The sequence below is a fragment of the Caretta caretta genome, chromosome 2 (assembly GCF_965140235.1).
Source record: "Caretta caretta isolate rCarCar2 chromosome 2, rCarCar1.hap1, whole genome shotgun sequence".
Lineage (NCBI taxonomy): Eukaryota > Metazoa > Chordata > Testudines > Cheloniidae > Caretta > Caretta caretta.
The window spans coordinates 238,026,755-238,047,887 of NC_134207.1; the positions used below are offsets into that span (position 1 = coordinate 238,026,755).

Consider the following 21,133-nt stretch of genomic DNA (forward strand, 5'->3'; position numbering starts at 1 on the left):
CCTCATATGGCCTGGAAGAAATGTTGGCAAGCATATCTACTGTTCTTAGCCTCACGATATTGATATGTAGTGCCAATTCCTCTGCTGACCATTTGCCCTGCGCTTTGTCTCCCTGTAGGTGAGCTTCCCACCATAACAGACACATCTCTTGTGAGGGTCTTCAAAGATGCTGGATATATAAATGGGGTTCAGACAGAGATCTTCCATGTATCTTTCCATCATATAAGAGAGCCTAACACCTTCCAAGACACTGTGACGTGTCTGGAGAAGATTGTCTGTTTGGGGGTATATAGACTTTTAGTCATGTCTGGAGGCAGCTGAGGTGCATCCTTGCATGGGAAATCACATATGTGGTGTCCGACATGTGGCCCAACATCTGTAGGCAAATCCTTAGGTTATTTGTGGGCTGAACTGTAATGTTCAGATTAGATGGGATAGGGTGGAGAATCTCTCTTTGGGAAGGTAAGCCCTTGCTGTTTGGAGTGTAGAGTAGCTTCTATAAAGTCTATTCTCTGTCCTGAAGTTAGCATGGATTTCTTGTGGCTGATACAAGGGCCCAAAGATTGGAAGTGTTAATGAACTAGACATTGCCGACTGGACCTCTTTGGGTGATTGGCCTCTGAGAAGCCAGCTGTCCAAGTATGGGAGTGCTGATATTCCCCACTGGCAGAGCCAAGTCACTGCCACTGAGAGAATCTTTGTGAACGCCCTTGGGGCCATGGAGAGTCCAAAGGGGAGAACTCGATAATGACAGTGATCCACCCCTATTACAAAACGTAGGAAGTGCTTGTGGGACGGGTGAATAGCTACATGACAGTAAGCATCCTCTACGTCAAGGGACATGAACAGTCTCCTGGATCTAAGGATGGGACTATGGTAGCTAGTGTCACCATTCTGAAGTGGTATGCTAGGATGCAATTGTTCAAGATCCTGAGCTCAACGGTTGGTCTCCACCCTTCATCTTTCTTGAGAACAAGGATGTAATTGGAAAAGAACCTTCTTCCGATGAACTCTGGTGGAAACAGTTCTATTGCTCACAGGAGAAGAGAATGAACTTCTTGACTTAGGAGTTCCTCCTAAGGAAGTGAGAAGGGTCCATGAAGGAGGATGGGGAGGGAGTTGGGAAGGAGGGATGGAAAGGAAGTGGATAGAGTAACCCACTTTGACATTCTCTAATATCCATTTGTCTGAGGTAAGAAATTCCCAGGCTAAGTAGCGGGACAGTCAATCTCCAAAGAGGGGGTAGTTGCACAACAGCTATTTCGGAGTGGAATGGGTCGCTTGATGCCCTTGACCAAGGTATCAAAAGTGCCTCTTAGAAGCAGGAGCTGACAGAGTAAAAGTAGGGGTGCTTGGCCTGTTTTTTTGTGGTTTGGGTTTTCTCCAGAAGGGCTCCTGAGGCTTAGGGAAAGTATGCTGTTGGTACTGGAATGGTCTCAAGCTTGAGTGGTTTGGGATCTAATAAAGCACTTTTTTGTTGCAGGCACATAAATCCCCACTGATCACAATGCTGATCTGGAATGTTTGAGCATCTGGAGAGAGGAGTCCATATTTTCACTGAAGAGCTTAGGCTCTTTGAATTGGAGATCTTCCATGGTATTTTGAACTTCTGGAAGACCTGAGAACTGGAGCCAATATGCTTTTCTGATGACCACCATTGTGGCATGGACTTACGGAGGCTGTGTCAGCAGCATCTAGAGTAGCTTGTAGGGAGGTTTTTGCAACCAACTGCCCTTCAGCGATGACAGACTGAAAATGATCTTTCTGGTCTTGTGACAAGTGCTCAATAAAATGTATATATTTGGAGTATGTGTTAAGATTGTATTTTGCCATCAAGGCCTGGTAGTTGGCGATATAAAATTGGAGAGTGGCTGATGAGTAGCTCTTCCTTCTCACCAAGTCCAACCACTTGGATTACTTGTCAGATGGAGAAGGCCTAGAATGAGCTTGACAGCTCCCTCTCATTGGCTGCATCAGTTATCAGGGAATTGGGGCTGGGATGGGAAACAAAGTGTTTCATTCCTTTCGGGGGATATAGTATTTATCTGCCTGCTTACAGCTTGGTGGGATTGTGGCAGGTGTTTGCCACAGGGAATGTGCAAGAGATAACACCTCACTGATGGTTCTGAAATCATCAGTGTAGGAAAGTCATGGTGGCATTATTGTGTTATCTGGAGATGAAGAGGACAGAGGGAAGCAAGATCTTCTTGGCCTGAGACTATTGCTCCTTCTGTATATAGTCTGGTACTGGAGAAGTGTGAGGTTCTGAGGTGCTTGGTACTGCAGTGTGTGGTACTAGTCAGTCTGCAGATGTTGATAGTTGGTATGGTATCGGTGGATACCGGTGCTTTTTCTTAGATATCTGATAGAATAGGTTGCTTTACTGACCCATGGGTCTCAGTAACTTTACTGGAAAGGAGAATAAGGGAATGGACCGCAATGATAATTATAGTCTCTGGGCCTACAATGTTTGGCAGATTCCCTAGGATTTATGAAAAAGACTCATGGAGTATGGTAGCACAATACTGGGATGGATCACTTTACTGATATCTCCAAGTCCAATGAGTCCTCTCTTGAACTGAGAGAGCGAGGGAGAGAGAGAGAGTACCCAATGCCCTAACCGGTACTGAAGGCTGGAGACTTAAGCAAGTCTCAACTTGCAGCTGTCAGGACAACACTGGGCAGGTGGCTCCAGTAGATCTCAGTATTGAAAGCTCAGGTTCATCAGAGATTGAAACCCTCTGAAGAAAGGAACCTGGAAGGAGGTAGAGGGCTCTAATCGCCTTTAGATGAGATTTGTGTTGTACCAGAAGGGGAAATGCCAACTGGTGAGATGGAAGCTGTTGCAGGACTGTGGTGGTTGTAGGGTCACGTCCCACCTCAGACATATGGTGAGATGCGGGTTCCAGGAAATGGATGGTAGCCCTGTGAGTACTGCGGAGCCACAAGGTATCGGAGTGCCACCACAGTAGTTGCTCTGGTGGTAGGTATGTTGTCTGAGCATGGCTTCTTCCATGGTACTAATGCCTCAGTACTGAACTCAGTTGGAGCCTTTATGGTACCTTTAGAGGCACAAGAATCTCCCAAGACTGGGTTTTACGGGGAGATCTACCCTGCTTCTTCACTTCCCTGCTTGGAGAGGTATGTTTCCTCTTCTTTAGAGTTTTATTGTCCGAGGCCACAGATGAGGCATTAAAGTGGACTAAGGTGGCCTGTGATGTAGAGGCTGATGTAACTGGGAGTGAGGGAGAGGGGGAAAGAGAGTGATGAAGTGAACTCTGCTGGAGCTAGAGCACATTCCATTAAAAGCAGCTTAAGTCTAGACTCCCTGTCTTTTTTTTGGATCTGCCTTTGAAATCCAGGCAAACCGTGCATTTAAAAGGGTTGTGGGAGTGCCCCAAACCTCACAGGTAACTGGAGTGACCAACACTGTGGGGAAAGGACATGTGGCATATCTAAGAGTGCTTAAACTCCAGGATTTTGGACATATGGTGTGCTCCAGCACAAATGAAAGATCTAAGAAAAGAAGAGGGAAGAAAGCCGCTCCCTCCCCTTACAAGCACTAGAGTGCAAAATAAAGTAAATGGACTAAATATAAAGAAGAAACACAATAAAGTAAATATGAAACTAGGGTAAAAAGGAGTCACAAGGTGAAAGCTGGGAAGCTAAATGCAGCTGACAGCTTCGTCTCAAGCCACATAACCTTGTTCAAAGTACAGGGTGGTACTCTGCACAGGTCCGGGCCCCGTGGATACTACTTTTCAGTCTCTGATTGAGAGCACATAGACGCTTGAACATCCTACAGTGGAGCACACACAGGAGGACATACTCAAAGAACTAAAACATAGTTCTCCATGTAGCTCTTGCTGGCCAGTAACAAGTTGCTGTCAGATAACTTGCAGCCACAGTATCAACTACCTTCCTCCTCCTGCAATCCTAGCAGGAGCAGCTAGTTTTACAGTATAGGGTCGAAACTCCAAAATGCCAAATGCACATGTCTCTAAGCTTAAACTGAGTTATTTGAATTTGGTATTGTATTTCCAACTGAGATCTTTCTAATCAGAAGACAATGACATTCTCTCATTTTAATAGCTAGAAAAAAGCCAATTGTTCACAATAATTTACCATACACTACTAGATCAAAATTTCCTTTTGATCATTTAAAAATTGTTATTAGCTAATGCAGTTTTCACAGTAAGTGCAATGTTGTACACATAGCAACAATTCAGCAAGTAAACCCAAAATTGCACACTTTTTGCTGTTACCCATAAAAACTACTATCGATCAAGGTTTTTGAGTCTGTGACATCAGTTTCCTAAAGCCATTATTCAACCAGCATACATCTGTGCCATTCCCTTTTCCTACAGAAAGCCTCTTTTCGCCAATTTTCTAATAAGGAACATGACATAATATTTTGATTAATGTGAATAAACTTTTGCCATTGATGCCACTGAACATTTACAGTAAATGCTATTTAGACAGGGAATAATCATGTCCAATTACCTACAGAACCCTCTTTAAACCAACAGCTTGAGTGCTTCATCATGCAGGCACTTGTGCACTGGGTAAGTCAGGAAAAGTGGAAGACTTCAACTGTTTCCATTTAACATCGAAAATCATTTTTCTGGCTCCTGAATTTTGTGCTGCACTACAGGATATTTGAACAATACTCAAACAAGTCAAAGGTGAACACAAAAGAAATGGAAAAATCTGTTCTGAACAATTTATTTCAAATCATATTTTTATACATTTATTTCATTCAAACTTTATTTAAATGGTCAAATGCACAAGTTAAAGTTGCACCCAGGCAATAATGAATAGTGGGGATAGGGGTTAATAGGAAGAACATGCACACAAAATAGAAACAAATGATGACCGCAGCCCCTTCCCTCTACAGAATACTGCTCTATTTATCTGTTATTCAGCATACTGTATATTTAATGTATTCTTCACATTATGGCCTGTCCTAAAACCCTTTACATGAACAGTCTTGTTGAAATCAAAGGATTACTCATGTGAGTAAGGGCTGCAGGACTGGGCTCTTTCTCAAGAATATTTTGCATTTAAATATCGAGTTTTTCAGACAAATTCTAACCCAGAGCAGTAGAACACTGAATACAAATGTTGGAACATTCTGTGAGTAATTAAATCTTCATGTTAGTGTAAGCTTTCAGTGCAGTTAGTTTTTGCATTAAATACCATCCAATCTGTGTTGAAATCTCCCTTTAGGAATGCTCTGTACAATAAGTATACCCAGATATTGTATGGAATATAAATTGAACATGGAATAAAATAGAATGCTCTATTAACAGTCTTCTTCCGGAATCCTAACATGGAATGCAGTAAATTACAACATGCCAAGAGAGGTGCTTACTTACATGAGGCTGCACATCCAACAAACAAACTTTGTTTTTAGTTAGAACAGAGCGAACAGAGTCTATGCTTGTACCGTAGTAGTTGTTTTTATATTCACCATATTCAATAAACCTGTGGTAGAAAGTGAAAAAAAAATCAGAATCATTCCCTTTTCTTTAGCAAATAATTATCAATTTGGTTAATACGATTTAATTCATGAGCAGAAATATTTTTACTCCACATGTGATTTTTACCATGTTTTATAAAATGAAGTGCTGCCAGGTACTTCATCATGTCAACCTAAAAAAAACCCTTCTATTTTACCATTTTCAAATCAGTAACACTTGCTTATATTACAGTTAAAGAGCAAAAGTACTATAGTCCAACAGCACACTAATGTTTTCCATCACCTCTTTTTCAGAACTAATGTAATGCAATAAAAAAGTGGATAAGCTAAACAATAGAAACTACTGAAATTTCATTGCATGCTACAGTATATCTGAATTCTCTGTCTCTGAATAGGTGGAGCAGTTATGGCATTAATAGAACCAAGGCGGCTGGTTATGTGCTATAAAACTATAAATACAATTTGAGAAAAAGCAAAGCACATTTTGAAGTTTCAATCAAACCTACAGCTTTGTGTCTACTATACTTTGCCCTCTGAAATACTTAGGGCAGGATTTAAACTTAAAATATTTTACAGGTTGCTGGAGAGCATGATGCTACCATTGTCTTTATTTTATTTTAATTTTTGAAGTGCTTGAGGGGAGGAGCTTCTCTCTAGTTCTCCAGATTCCTGTTCTTTTGAACAGGAAATGACTGTACTGGAAGGGAATATAACTATACAAAACCATTAACTGAAACACACATTTGAAATACAGCACTGACAGGGCCCCTTTCCTGATGCTGCAATGAACAATTAGTAAGACAAATAATGCCAATTTAAAAGGGGCCTCCACCTTCAAACTCCCCCCCCCCCCAATCTCTCTATGTTTAGCTCATTGGACAGGCATTTAAAGTATTAGGTGGTTTAAAACTGATTACGTTCTGTTCACATTACTTTTATTTTGTTTCAACAATCTGCAGAAATTGCAGTGCTGACTGTTTAGACATTATACTTTAACATGTTTTAAAATCAATGCAGACTATACCCATTTTAAATTACTACATAAAAACAAACTACAAAAACTTCACAATTAAACCATTGTTTGACTATGGCTCTAGTTAGTTTCAACATACTTGTTATTCTGTACATCTGTCTCAAACAAGTGCTTGGAAATGAAAATGTACTCGACACCATCACTTTCTTGGCCTCTTCTTGCTCTAGTTGTGTCTGTGGTTTCATAAAAATAAATAAATAAATAAATAAAAACACACACAAAAAGCTTTTTTTAAAAAACAAACCAGTTTCAGGAAAAATATAAAGGGCCCAATCCTGTGCAGTGCAGATTGCTCTTATCTTATACAGGTTTCTAAAGGAGTTGAGTGTGCTCAGCATCTTGAAGGCTGCACTCAGCATGTCACAGGATTGAGCCTAAGGCAAGTACAAGAAAACCTGATTGGACATAAATAACAGATTATCAATTTTATTTACTAATGGAAAAGTTAACTAAAGGGGGAACAAAGAGGCTGTTGAAAAATTAAATGAGCAGCAATTTAGAACAAACCCGTTCCCTCTGCCACAATTCATCATAAAAGGAATTTGTGGAATTCATTGGCACAGGGGACTATCAAGGCAAATTATGTTTAGTGACTGGATTTATCAGAGAGCCAAATAATGTTATGATCATTAACAACATTTGCAGCTACAGTATGTAAGGTATGATAGTAATACAATGGAAAATTATGTTTCATATTTTAGGAGCTGATTGATTGCCTCTGGTGGCCAGAAAGGAATTCCTCTTTCTCCCCATCTACAGCCTTGCACAATAGACTAGGTGGCTTATGAGTTTTTAATTCAATTTTTACTTCCTCTCAAGCATCAAGTAATAGTTTTTCTATAAAATTAGGTATAAATGAGACAAAATGCTTAATGGTGTGGTATAAAGGTTTTTATTACCAGTGTAACTCACTCACTTATGACTAATGTGACCATTCCAAACTCATACCTGTAAAACCTTTGTAACATGCTGTCATGTACGCTATATCACCAACTCACGGATATATAGACAAAGAGACACATACAAAGTATTTTTGTCATATTCTTCTTCTTTGGCGAACATAAAAAAAAACACATTTCAAAGATGGTCCCACTTCCACTTGAAATTTTGCAATCACTAAGTTTCACTTGAAAGTGACCCCCTTCCCTCAAGTTTTGATGAGCAATTGAAAAGCAAAACTTTGGAGACACAAAGTTGCTTGATGAAAAATATCAATTTTGTGGGGAGAAAAATCTTGTGTAGATGATTGCATGTTCATCAATCAGTTGAGTATCTGAAAAAAGAACAGGAGTACGTGTGGCACCTTAAGAGACTAACAAATTTATTAGAGCATAAGCTTTTGTGGGCTACAGCTAACTTCATCGGATGCATAGAACAGATTATATAGTAAGAAGACATATATATATACACATACAGGTAAGTTGGAAGTTGCCATACAAACCGTGAGAGGCTAATTAGTTAAGATGAACTATTATCAGCAGGAGAAAAAAACTTTTGTAGTGATAATCAAGATGGCCCATTTAGACAGTTGACAAGAAGGTGTGAGGATACTTAACTTAGGGAAATAGATTCAATATGTGTAATGACCCAGCCACTCCCAGTCTCTACTCAAACCCAAGTTAATGGTATCTAGTTTGCATATTAATTCAAGCTCAGCAGTTTCTCGTTGGAGTCTGTTTTTGAAGCTTTTCTGTTGCAAAATTGCCACTCTTAAATCTTTTACTGAATGGCCAGAGTGGTTGAAGTGTTCTCAAAGTGGTTTTTGAATGTTATGATTCCTGATGTCAGATTTGTGTCCATTTATTCTTTTGCGCAGAGACTATCCAGTTTGGCCAATGTACATGGCAGAGGGGCATTGCTGGCACATGATGGCATATATCACATTGGTAGATGTGCAAGTGAACGAGCCCCTGATGGTGTGGCTCATGTGATTAGGTCCTACGATGGTGTCACTTGAATAAATATGTGGACAGAGTTGGCATTTTGGCTGGGTTAGTGTTTTTGTTGTGTGGTTGCTGGAGAGCATTTGCTTCAGGTTAAACCCACTTTATTAAAATGCGTTATTTTATGGTAAATACCATGTCCGCACATCCCCTCCCCCCCCGCCAATCTTATGAACTGTTCCATGAGCATAACATAGCATTGCATTGATGGTGTTAATATTAATCCAGTGTTTATAAATTACATTAATTGATCAGATTTGAAAAAAATCAACACTTCAATTCATCCACAGATTCCAAGGCCAGATCACATTCCACTGTGATCATCTGGTCTGGCTTCCTGTATAACACAGGCCATAGAACTTCCCCAAAATAATTCCAACAGCATTATTTTTTTTAAATCCAATCTTGATTTTAAAATGGTCAGTAATAGAGAATCCACCACGACTCTTGGTAAGTTGTTCCAGTAGTTAATTACGCTCACTGTTAAAAATTTACACCTGAATTCCCATTTGTATTTGTCTAGCTTCAACTTCCAGCCATCACAAAACTGAGTGATTGGGCAATAAAATGACAGATGAAATTCAGTGTTGATAAATACAAAGTAATGCACACTGGAAAACATAATCCAAATTATACATATAAAATGATGGGGGTATAAATTAGCTGTTACCATTCAAGAAGGAGATCTTGGAGTCATTGTGGATAGTTCTCTGAAAACATCCACTCAATTTGCAGAGGCAGTCAAAAAAGCGAACAGAATGTTGGGAATCATTAGGAAAGGGATAGACAATAAGACAGAAAATATCATATTGCTGCTATATAAATCCATGGTACGCTCACATCTTGAATACTGCGTGCAGATGCAGTCGCCCCATCTCAAAAAAGACATACTGGAATTAGAAAAGGTTCAGAAAAGGGCAACAAAAATGATTAAGGGTATGGAATGGCTTCCATATGAGGAGAGATAAGACTGGGACTTTTCAGCTTGGAAAAGAGACGACTAAGGGGGGGAAATACGACTGAGGTCTATAAAATCATGGCTGGTGTGGAGAAAGCAAATAAGGAAGTGTTATTTACTCTCTCTCGTAACACAAGAACTAGGGGGTCACCAAATGAAATTAATAGGCAGCAGGTTTAAAACAAACAAAAGGAAGTATTTTTTCACACAACGCAGAGTCAACCTGTGGAACTCCTTGCCAGAGGATGTTGTGAAGGCCAAGATTATAACAGGTTTCAAAAGAGAACTAGATAAGTTCATGGAGGATAGGTCCATCAATGACTATTAGCCAGAGATGGTGTTCCTAATCTCTGTTTGCCAGAAGCTGGGAATGGGCGACAGAGGATGGATCACTTGATGATTACCTGTTCTGTTCATTCCCCCTGGGGCACCTGGTATTGACCACTGTCAGAAGAGAGGATACTGGGCTAGATGGACCTTTGGTCTGACCCAGTACGGCCATTCTTATGTTGTTATGGATCATATTATATCTTTCTCTGTTAGACTGAAGAGCCCATTATTAAATATCTGTTCCCCATGTAGATACTAATAGACTGTAATCAAGTCACCCTTTAACTTTCTGTTATATATACATATATATGAATGTTATATGAATATTCATATATATATATGAATGTTATAATTCTTGACATCTGATTTGTGTCCACACAATTCGGATATCAAGAATTGTAACATTCATAAACCAGTAGGAGAACACTTCAATCTCTCTGGTCATGCGATTACAGACAAAGTTGCGATATTACAACAGAAAAACTTCAAAACCAGACTCCAGCAAGAGACTGTTGAATTGGAAGTCATTTGCAAATTGGATACAATTAACTTAGGCTTGAATAGAGACTGGGAGTGGCTAAGTCATTATGCAAGGTAACCTATTTCCCCTTGTTTTTTTCTACCTACACCCCCCCTCCACCGTTCCTCAGACGTTCTTGTTAAACCCTGGATTTGTGCTGGAAATGGCCCACCTTGATTATCATACATATTGTAAGGAGAGTGAGCACTTTAGATAAGCTATTACCAACAGGAGAGTGGGTTTGTGGGGGGGTGGGGTGGGGAGAAAACCTGGATTTGTGCTGGAAATGGCCCACCTTGATTATCATACATATTGTAAGGAGAGTGATCACTTTAGATAAGCTATTACCAGCAGGAGAGTGGGGTGAGGGGGAGAGAAAACCTTTTGTAGTGGTAAACACCCATTTTTTCATGGTGTGTATGTATAAGAACATCTTCTGTATTTTCCACAGTATGCATCCGATGAAGTGAGCTGTAGCTCACGAAAGCTTATGCTCAAATAAATTGGTTAGTCTCTAAGGTGCCACAAGTACTCCTTTTCTTTTTGCGAATACAGACTAACACGGCTGTTACTCTGAAACACTGTACTTAGCATTCCATCAGCAGTCACACCAGTACCCAATATAAAGGTAAAATAACCTCTCTACCCCTCCTTGAGATTCCCATTTATGCCTCCCAGGATCACATTGACTCTTTTGGCCATAAAATCACACTGGGAGCTCATGTTCAGCTGATTATCCACCTTGACCACCAAATCTTTTTCAGTCACTGCTTCCTACAATAAGTATGGCCTACATTTTTTGTTCTAGATGTATACATTTACATTTCATAAAATCATAGTAATGTAGTGTTTGAAGGGAACTCAGAATCACCAAGTGCAGCCCCCAGTCTGAGGCAGGACTTCGTAAACCCAGACCATATCCCTGACATGTGTTTGTCCAAACTGTGTGATGGGGATTCCATAACCTCCCTTGGAAGCCTATTCCAAAGCTCAATTACCCTTACAGTTTGAAAGTTTTTCCTAATATCTAATCTAAATCTCCCTTGCTGCAAATTAAGCACATGACTTCTTGTTCTACCTTCAGTGGACATGAAGAACAATTGATCACCATCCTCTTTATGACACATTAAATGAACATATTTGAAGACTTATCAGGTTCCCTCAGTCTTCTTTTCTCAAGACTAAATATGATCTTTTTAAAAAACAAACATACATACATTTCCTAAAGATCAGGTTTTCTAAATCTTTTATCATTTTTGTTGCTCTCCTCTGGACACTCTCCAATTTGTACACCTTTCAGACTGTGTGGCACCCAGAACTGGACACAGTACTCCAGCGAAGATCTCAACAGTACCAAATATAGTGGGACAATTACCTCTGTGTCTCACATACAACACTTCCATTAATACAACCCAGAATATTATCTGTTTTCACAACTGCAACACATTGTTGATTCCCATTCGATTTGAGATCCACTATAATCCCCAGATCCTTGTTAGTTATTCCCCATTTTGTAGGTCTGCATTTGATTTTTCCTTCCTTCCTAAGTGAAGTACATAGCATTATATTTATTGAATTTCATCTTGTTGAATCGAGACCAATTCTCCCATTTGTCAAGGTCATTTTGAATCTGAAACCTGTCCTCCAAAGCACTTGCAACCTCTCCCAGCTTGGTGTCACCTGCAAATGGACCCAGGATTGACTCCTGCAGGACCCCACTAGATGTGCACTCCCAGTTTAACAGCGAACCATTGATAACTACTCTGAGAACAGTCTTTCAACCAGCTGTCCACACACTTTGTAGTAATTTCATTGAGATTGCATTTCCTTCATTTGTTTATGAGACTGTCATGTGATCCTGTGTCAAAAGCCTTATGAAAATCAAGACATATCACTTCTACTGCTTCCCCCCTATCCACTAGGCCATTTATCAGTTAGCCATATTAAAACGCATATTGTTTGCTTGCACTCAGTTTACCAAGTGACACAAATTGGTCTAAATCAGAGACCTGTCCTCTTCATTATTTACCACTCCTTCAATTTCTGTGTCATCCAGAGACTTTATCAGTGATCATTTTATGTTTCCTTTCAGGTCATTGATAAAAATGTTAAATAGCATAGGGCCATGACTGTAGGACCCCACTGGAAAAACACCCACTCGATGATGATTCCTCACTTACAATTACATTTTGAGACCTAACAAGTAGCCATTTTAAATCCATTTAATGTGTGCTATATTATTTTTATATTGGTTTAGGTTTTTAATAAAAATGTCATGCAGTACCAAGTCAAACGCCTAGAGCAGTCAAAGAATATTGCATCAACAATATTACCTTTATTAACCAAAACTTGTAACCTCATCACAGAAAGATATCAACTTAGTTTGACAGGATCTATTTTTCATAAACCCATGCTGATTTGCATTTATTACTTTGCCCTCCTTTAGTTTGTTATTAATCAAGTTCTATATCGGCCACTCCATCATCTTGCCTGCGATCAATGTCAGGCAACAGGCCTACAATTACCTTATTTACCCTTTTAAAATCATCCTATTTACCCTTTTAAAAAACTGGCACATTAGTTTTCCTCCAGTCTTCTGGATCTTCTCCAGCACTCTAAGACTTATTGAAAAATCAATATTAGCGGTCCAGCAAGCCCCTCCATCAGCTCTTTTAAAATTCTTGTATGCAAGTTATCCAGACGTGCGAATTTAAAAATGTCTAACTTTAGTAGCTTCTGTTTAATACCTTCTAGGGATACTAATGAAATGGAAAGAGTGTTATCACCATATTATCTGTTATTTTCCCCCAAATAAAAAAGAGAAATATTTATTGAACAGTCCTGCCTTTTTGGCATTATTATTGATAATTCTACCATTTCCATCTAGTAATGGACCAACATCATTGTCAGGATTCTTTTTGTTCCTAATATATTTAAAAATCTCTTTCTTATTGTCTTTAACTCTGCTGGCCAAAGATTTCTCCTTGTATCCCTTTGTCAATTTTCTACAATTCTTGTCTTCTGATTTATATTATTGATCAACTTCCCCTTTTTACCGTTTGTTTTATTACACATACAAAGTTGTCTTCACTTCCCCTCTAAATCAGGTCATTTTTTAAACCAGTACAGGCCTTCTTCCTTGATTGTGGCTTTTTGGGAATCTAGCAAGGTGTTCTTAAATTATTCCCAGTCATCATTCACATTTTTTGATTAAATTCTTCCTGCCAGCTGATTTGGCTCATAATTGTTTTCAGCTTTGTGAAGCTGTCCCTATTTAAGCACCATGTATATACATTTGTAAATGTGATAAAGACATAATCACTTCTACCAAAACTATCATTAATTTTTAGTTCTGTGATGAGTTCCTCTTCATCTGTTAAGACAAGGTCTAATATAAAATCCCCATGTTGGCGGCCATAATTGAGTTAGGAAATTGTCATCTATAATGTTTAGAAATTACAAGGATGTTTTAGTACTGGCAGCATGAGACCTCCAGCATATGTCACTCAAATTGAAGTCCCCTCTTATTACACAACTATTTTCCCCTACACATTATAGATAGGTGTGTAAGGAGGCAATCATCCTGTTCTCTAGTGTGATTTGATGGTCTGTAGCAGACACCAATACCTCATCTTATACATTAACTGTTAGGACATGGATCCAGATGCACTGAAGATCATTTTTTCCAATTTCTCAGTGACTTGCAAACAGGTAATGCCATTTTTGACAGAGTGCCACTCTACTTCCCCTTTTGCCCATTTGATCCTTCCTAAAGAGGTTATAACCACTGATTTTAACATTCCAATAGTGGCAATCATCCCAACAGGTTTCAGGTTTGTAAGACTTGATGCATTTTATATTGCCAAAATATTAGGTATTTGAATGACATATTTACAGGTCAGAACTGCTTCTACCATCACTCTTTATCTGTCATATTGCCTATGATTATCTGACAGTTATATCAGAGCAGAGATAACATGCTGCTCTACAAGAAAAACTTTCCTATTCTGGGAGCTAATAATCTGGGAAAACTCTCCATTGTATATCACCACGCACCAATCTCTGAATATATGCAAGAAACAATCAGGTCTGTGTGGTGTGAATTCTCCCATTGTCCCTGTAAGATTTTGCTCCCCCAAACTGGAGCTTTTAAATGGGAGTTTCATTTACTAAAAATCATTGTTGACATCAAATTTATACTGAAAAATGCACTGCACCAGAATCTGGGCCAAAATTTTCTAGTGGGTTTCATCAACGTTTATTCAAAACATAGATGCAGCAGATGTAGATGTTTAAAATTTATGACACTAATTTAGGTGCCTAAATATGGGTTTATGCATCCATGTTTGACAATGTTGACCTTAGGTTAACATAAGAATAAAAAAACCTGATACAGCATGAGGACCTCACAAAATGCATTTCTACTTACGCGGCACTGTTACACCATAATGCTGGGTATCGCTGATCAACAATTTTCGTTTAAGTTCATTCAACCCTACACCCACAGGACCTGGAAGATAAATTACAGTTTTCAAAGAGAAATTCTCTCTTGCGTTCAGGTATTATAACTGGTCAATGTGAGACTACCCAACGGAAGAACAGGTAATCTGAGCCTTTTGGAGTTGCCCATGGATACAGCCTCTTCTAGGATGTATTTAGACAAATTTCAAAAAATTTAATTGCCAGATATCACTATCTTTAACCTTTCTCTCCTTGGGAAATGTTAATGAAGAAGTAGAGTCAAGCCAACTCTGATGTTGGGAGTCTCTGGCTTTTGGCATGGAGATAGTGGTCCCATTGATCTCCTACAAAATGAAGGAGAGATGCCATAGTGGTTCTTTTAGGTCTGTCAGCAACTTTCAATAGTATTATATACAAAATTTTGTTGATCTGCCTATGGATCCTATCTGGGATCGTGGTTTCAACTGGTTTTGGTTTTTTCTCTCTCTGAGGTCTTAAAGGGTGGTTTTGGGTAATCCCTCATTCGCTCCAAGAGATCGATAATGGAGGGTTCCATTCTGTCACTCATCCTATCCAATTTGTGCAAGACACCTTTGGGGGAGATCTGGATTGTAGTATCATTAGGATATGGATGATCTACAGCTCTGTTTTCATCAGATCCAGATGGTGGAGTGGCAGTGCTTTCTCAGTGTGTGATCAAGATTTGGACTTGGAGGAGAGAGAATTAACTGAAGTTTAAGCCACAGAAAATGAAGGTGATATTTGTGAGTTTGGGGAAGGATCTTGACATTATAGCAGAAGTTGTATATGTGCTCTGAGCTTTTATAATTCGGAACATTTTATAAAGTAAAAAAAATGAAGTAACAACCTGATACATATTTTAATGGAACTTGGAGCCCTTTCTGGGCTTCCATCCATAGTCTGCTAATAAGATTAAGTACTTGGAGTTGAGAATGAAGCTCTAGAACCTTCTAGTAATAATTATCAAGAATGACTGATTACCCACCTCTCGTGTGTAGCAAGACACAAAGATGAAGACCATACGCTTTCTACCACTCCAAAACCATGGTCTCTCTGTAAAAACTTAGTGTTATTGCATTTACAACTTTTTATATGTTTACATAAGTTAAACACACAACTACATTTCAAGTCCCATCTCTGACCTGCCTGCAAATTAATCTATCAGTTTATATATAAATGTTTATTTAATGTGATGTACAACAGCATCTACTGGTGCATGTCTGTCAAAAAATGTAATGTGTCATGGTGCTAATAGCATTAGGTATTTTCTAAATTTTGTCTATAATTATTAGTATTATACTTACTTAAGCAAGTAAGGTTTTATAGGAAAGGTAATTAAAATTCTGTATGCATGTCAGATTGATTAGTGTAGCAGACTGAAAGGATCAGTAAGAACTGAAGTAGAAAAATCTGTTTTATACTTTTTTTTTTAAGCAAGACATCTTCCTTATACACAAATGTTATTTCCTCAGCCTACATACTGTCAAATCAATGGTATGCTTTTAGTTCTATTTATATATAAGAACTCAGGTTTCACTTACTGTGTGACAGATGCTCAGGAAACATAGAGCAATCTGTTTCCAGACCAAAAAACCAACTACTAGCTGTCTCTCATCCCCACCCACCATTTTCTGTGTCGCTATAAAATACAGCTATGAAAGCTGTAGATTCTTCTGTTTCAGTGGCTACTTTTCAGAATTTCCAGAGTTATTTTTTTCTTTGTGCAATTGCTACCATTTGTAACTGTAACAGAGACACACACAGAGAACGGATACCTAATTAGCAACGGCAATTATGAGTATATTGTCTATTCTTATTTTTATTATACTATATTTCCTGAGTAAAATGCACAATTCTACTCTGAATGTTCTTGGTTGTGTTAAAATGAAAAGAAAGAGGCATGCTTCTAAAAATTATATACTTGGGAATAAATAATTTAAACCCAGCAGGAAGGGAGTGAAGCATCAGGATTTAAAAAAAACCAGGTTCTTGAGTGGAATGCTAGTAATGTTTATTCCAGGAAATTTTTGCTTTGGTGCAATCAATCAAATGAACTTTTCTAAAACGGAATGATCATCCATTCTATTTATTGACAACAATTTTAAGAAAAAAATGAGAATATTCATGTCAATTACTGACCCATTTTGAATCATTCTACTTAAAGGTCCAATCTAGTACACACCTACTGCTATGCCTAGTCCTTATGACTGTATCTCACTGGGTATGTCTACACTTTGAGTTGATGAGGTAATTCCCTGTTCAAGGAGACATACCTGCACTAGCTCTGGTCAAGCAGTGAGCTAAAAATACAGTGTAGCTGCAGCAATGGGAGCAGCATTATGGGCTAGCCAACCCGAGTATGTTCCTAGTGCTCTCGGGGTGGCTAGCCTCTCTCACTGCTTGCATTGCCATGACCACACACTATTTTTAGCACACTAGCTTGATTCAGAACTAGCACAGGTATATCTCTTCAATTTGGAAATTAACCCCCCAGCTCAAAGTGTAGACATACCCATTGACATAGGCATTTGCAGGATTGAGCCACAAATTATTAGAACTTATAACAGGGTTCAAAAAAGAACTAGATCAATTCATGGAGGATAAGTCCATAAATGTATATTAGCCAGGATGGGCAGGGATGGTGTCCCTAGCCTCTGTTTGCCAGAACCTGGGAATGGGAGACGGGATGGATCACTTGATGATTACCTGTCTGTTCATTCCCTCTGGGCCACCTGGCACTGGCCATTGTTGACAAGACAGGATACTGGGCTAGATGGATCTTTCGTCTGACCCAGTATTGTCGTTCTTATGTTCTAAGACTCATACCAGGCACACGTGTTTGAAGAAAAATAGAAATAATGTTTTAACCCACTGTGGGCAAAACTTTGGACTAAGCCTACCCAGGCTCAAAACCCAGCAAGGTCAACTCAGCCCTTCATTCTTCCCAAGCAGAGATGTTGAGCTACATGCAGCATATTTGTTTGGGAGGTAAGGAGGAAAGGTGTCTTTCAGTAAAAACTAGGGTGCTGTCTTCACTGCTTAGACTGCTAAATTCCCACGACAATCTTCAGAAACAGAGATTTGCTTCAAAAGCTAAACTTTCACTTTACCATCTTTGTTGTACAGTTGGTTGCTAAATTGCTATGGCTGTTTATGTTTGTCAAGTGTAACATTTTTAGATCTCACGAGATAAGAGATATTAAGGTAGAACCTCACTAATTTGTGCTTCAGTAACTACAACTAGCAACGAGAGGGCATTTCTAGATTTGCCGTTCAATGAAGTATGAATGAGAGAGGTCAAACTGGTGCCGCAGGGGCAATACCAGGGACAATGCAAATGTCACATTCTATGCAAATCAGACAGTACCACCACATTACCCTGGCCTCCCTGAGGCAGGGTGACTTAAATGGAGGCTGCTGCTCCTGGATCATTCTCTTCCCCTCCAGCTGGTTGAAGTGAAACAGTTGGGCTGAGAGGGACAGGGGGGAAGGGCAAGCTAATGGTGTTCCTACAGAAGCTTTACTGGGCTTCTACAGGAATGAAGACGAACCAAAGACCCAAATGTGGGTGGTGGGCATTAAAACAGACTGCTACACTTTTCTGATCTTCAGGGTAAGTGGAGAGAGCTAGGAGCCACTCTCCCTCATGGGCACAGACCCATCAGCAACCATCTTTATTTCTCCCGGTGGCTCCACAGAGGTCAGGCATGAGGAGTACAAACATGGTGTCTGCTTTCTGATGATCTGCTGAAGAGCAGACCAATACAGAAGCCTTTCCATTCCATGCTCCTTTGCTTGCATTTCAGGTTCCTCTTTATTCTGATGATGGCCCCAGCATACTATCAGGGAAACAGTGACAACTTAGCCCCAAGCCATCCCAGCACCACCACTAGCAGGAGCCAAGAAAAAGCAGCATCCACTTAAGAAGCCCTGCCGCAGGTTTAGCTGGGGACAGGCTGGACCTGACCTGGCACTTCCACACTGGCATGTAGAGACCATGACATCTGTATTGGTCTTGCCCAAACACTTACTGAAGCAGAAGCCTCATTTAACTGGCCTGAAGTGTTTTCCCATTAATGTAAGTCAATTTCCAATGTAAAAAATATTATAGATTACAATAGTTGCCAGCATCTCAACTGTAGGGCTGACTGATGCTTATCCTACTGTTAATAAGATATATTCAGAATTCTTATTAAAAAGGGAAGGGGAGGGGAGGGAAGGGAAGGAATCAATGAGGTGTAGGTAGAGTAGCTTATGAGCAGTGGGCTGAGAATTGCTGGTGATAGATGGATCGTTTGGTGGTGGTCCATACTGGACTGGCTGATCACATGGTTATTCTCATTTCCAGTTGATACATCACATTTATGTCAAATAAAAGTACAGTAAACATTTTCCTGTATTACTATTCCATATATCAATTGCTATAGTTGCCATTGGGACATTACATGATCACAAAAAGAAGGAGAGGGGATTTCGAAAATTGACATGGATCATTTTCCATTGACGTTTCTATTAAGATGTGGTCCTTGCTATAACAAAGTTTGATTCTCTGAAGTATTCAGTATAGTCTCCCATTCAGGAAAGTATGTTTTAAGTACTTCCCTGATTAGGGAAGTTTTCCTGAATATTGGTCCTGCCCATAACTTCTAAAAAAGATTGAAAAAGTAATTTAGTCACCTTCCATCCTTCTGGACACACATAAGAAAAGGGCCAGTGTTTTTAACCGCAAAGATGTGTAGAACTTCGCTCATGGGTAAACACTTGTAGGAAGCAGATATGAAATCAATGGAGAAAGAGCTCAACACGCTGACTAACCAGTATAATTGAACTCATTTTAAAATACTTATGTTTTAGGAGAACATATAATAGGAATAAAAGCTATCATGCCTACAACTTGCATTTTGTAAACTAGAATAATGTTAGATCAAGTCAGTTGAAATCTCCAATTGGCAGTTTTTTTCTTTTTTTAAACAGCTTCCAACTGTAAATTATGCTTCCAGTCATAGTGCAACATACTGGACATTTTCTGCCCTGACCAATTACTGCTTTAATTTAATTATTTTTCCTTGTGTTCCCTGGCATATATCAAAATTATATTTGACATGTTACACAGAACGCTCCTACTGGCACACACAAAGTCTTTAAAATGTGTTTGCTTCTACTATACCTGTATTACTTAACCGTGCTATTTTTCCACATTTCACCCAAGACATTTTTATGGTATTGGCCAGACTTAAACTGCTCCTAATATCCAGAGAACAACATCAGAATTACTGAAGTCTACAATAAATTTCTGAACTGCTTTTGCTACTGAGAAAGCACACTTTCATTTGATTTATGACAGCAAAAATCAAATGAAATCTCTAGGTATTCCTCAAATCAAACATATGTAATTCGTTATAAAAAATCTACTTATCACACTTTTGCACTGCACTTTCTGTTGGTGTAAGTGTAAAGTCAACTTGATGTTATTACTTGTTGTATATAGCCCACAATCTTACAGTGATTACAGTAGTAGATGACTGAATTTTAGTGCTGGAGGGTGACAAAACTGTTAATTAAAAACTAAATTTAATGCTCCCTTGGACATGATTTTTATAAAAACACAGCCACTCAACAGTTCATAACAGTCCCTGACAGAGGGTCATATTTCATCTGCTCTGCTGCTTTAATAGTAGAGAAAACTTTACTAATGAAGCATCAACCTATGTGCTACCGCAAAAGAAACAAAAAGTAGTGAAACCGATGCTCTGGTTACCTTTGAAAATAGTAAGTTAACATATCATTCTATTTTAAATTGGATTTATGCAATACAGTTTCTAAAGAGAGACTGAAGCAATGCATTTTAATTACATACCCTTAAGAAACTTTTATAAAAACACTGCTAGTGCCAGATTATGAGGTAGGTCTAAACCAGATCCAAGGCCACATCTTGGTACCTGTTTGCAGCTCCTTCCTAGTAAAATGTCTGCACCTGGACAATCCTGATACTTTTATCAGTCACCAGAGTTGGCTGTTGAGGCACCCATCAGCCCACAGAAGAAAAGAGCAGGCCCTGCACTGCTCCACCTCTCATCCACCCTCCCCTCAATTTACTTATTTATTGTAATACAGGGTATAGCTTTGTTCCTTTGTACTTTTATGTGCTTTCTTTATCTTGATTACAGACACATTAGTTTTGTGTGGGTTTTGTGGACTTTTCTTGAGAAGACCAGGGTGAGTTTAATCAGATTCCATTTTTGTTTCTTGCTTTTTCACAGAATTGGTAATTTCAGTGATGGCCTGGCCAAAGGAACAGATTAGCCTCCCAGGACAGTATTAAAATCACTGGACGGCAGTGATGAGTTTCCATCCTTAAATCCCAGGAAGAGATGCCTAATTCCTG

At 39.1% G+C, this 21,133-nt stretch overlaps 1 protein-coding gene across 12 annotated transcripts in view; it reads right to left on the bottom strand.

Annotated features, from left to right (window-relative positions):
* The window catches only part of MPP7 (MAGUK p55 scaffold protein 7), a 338,962-nt gene that overhangs the window by 10,957 nt on the left and 306,872 nt on the right, over positions 1 to 21,133 (bottom strand). For 11 of the 12 annotated variants that reach the window (XM_075125943.1, XM_075125948.1, XM_075125946.1 and 8 more), the window contains 3 exons: positions 14,696 to 14,776; positions 6,595 to 6,688; positions 5,379 to 5,487 (listed from right to left, as the gene is read on the bottom strand). In XM_075125943.1, coding sequence (XP_074982044.1) covers positions 5,379 to 5,487; positions 6,595 to 6,688; positions 14,696 to 14,776 — 284 coding nt within the window. Of the gene's footprint in view, positions 1 to 4,503; positions 4,649 to 5,378; positions 5,488 to 6,594; positions 6,689 to 14,695; positions 14,777 to 21,133 lie in introns of all 12 variants that reach the window. The other variant, XR_012667271.1, reaches the window with a different exon arrangement.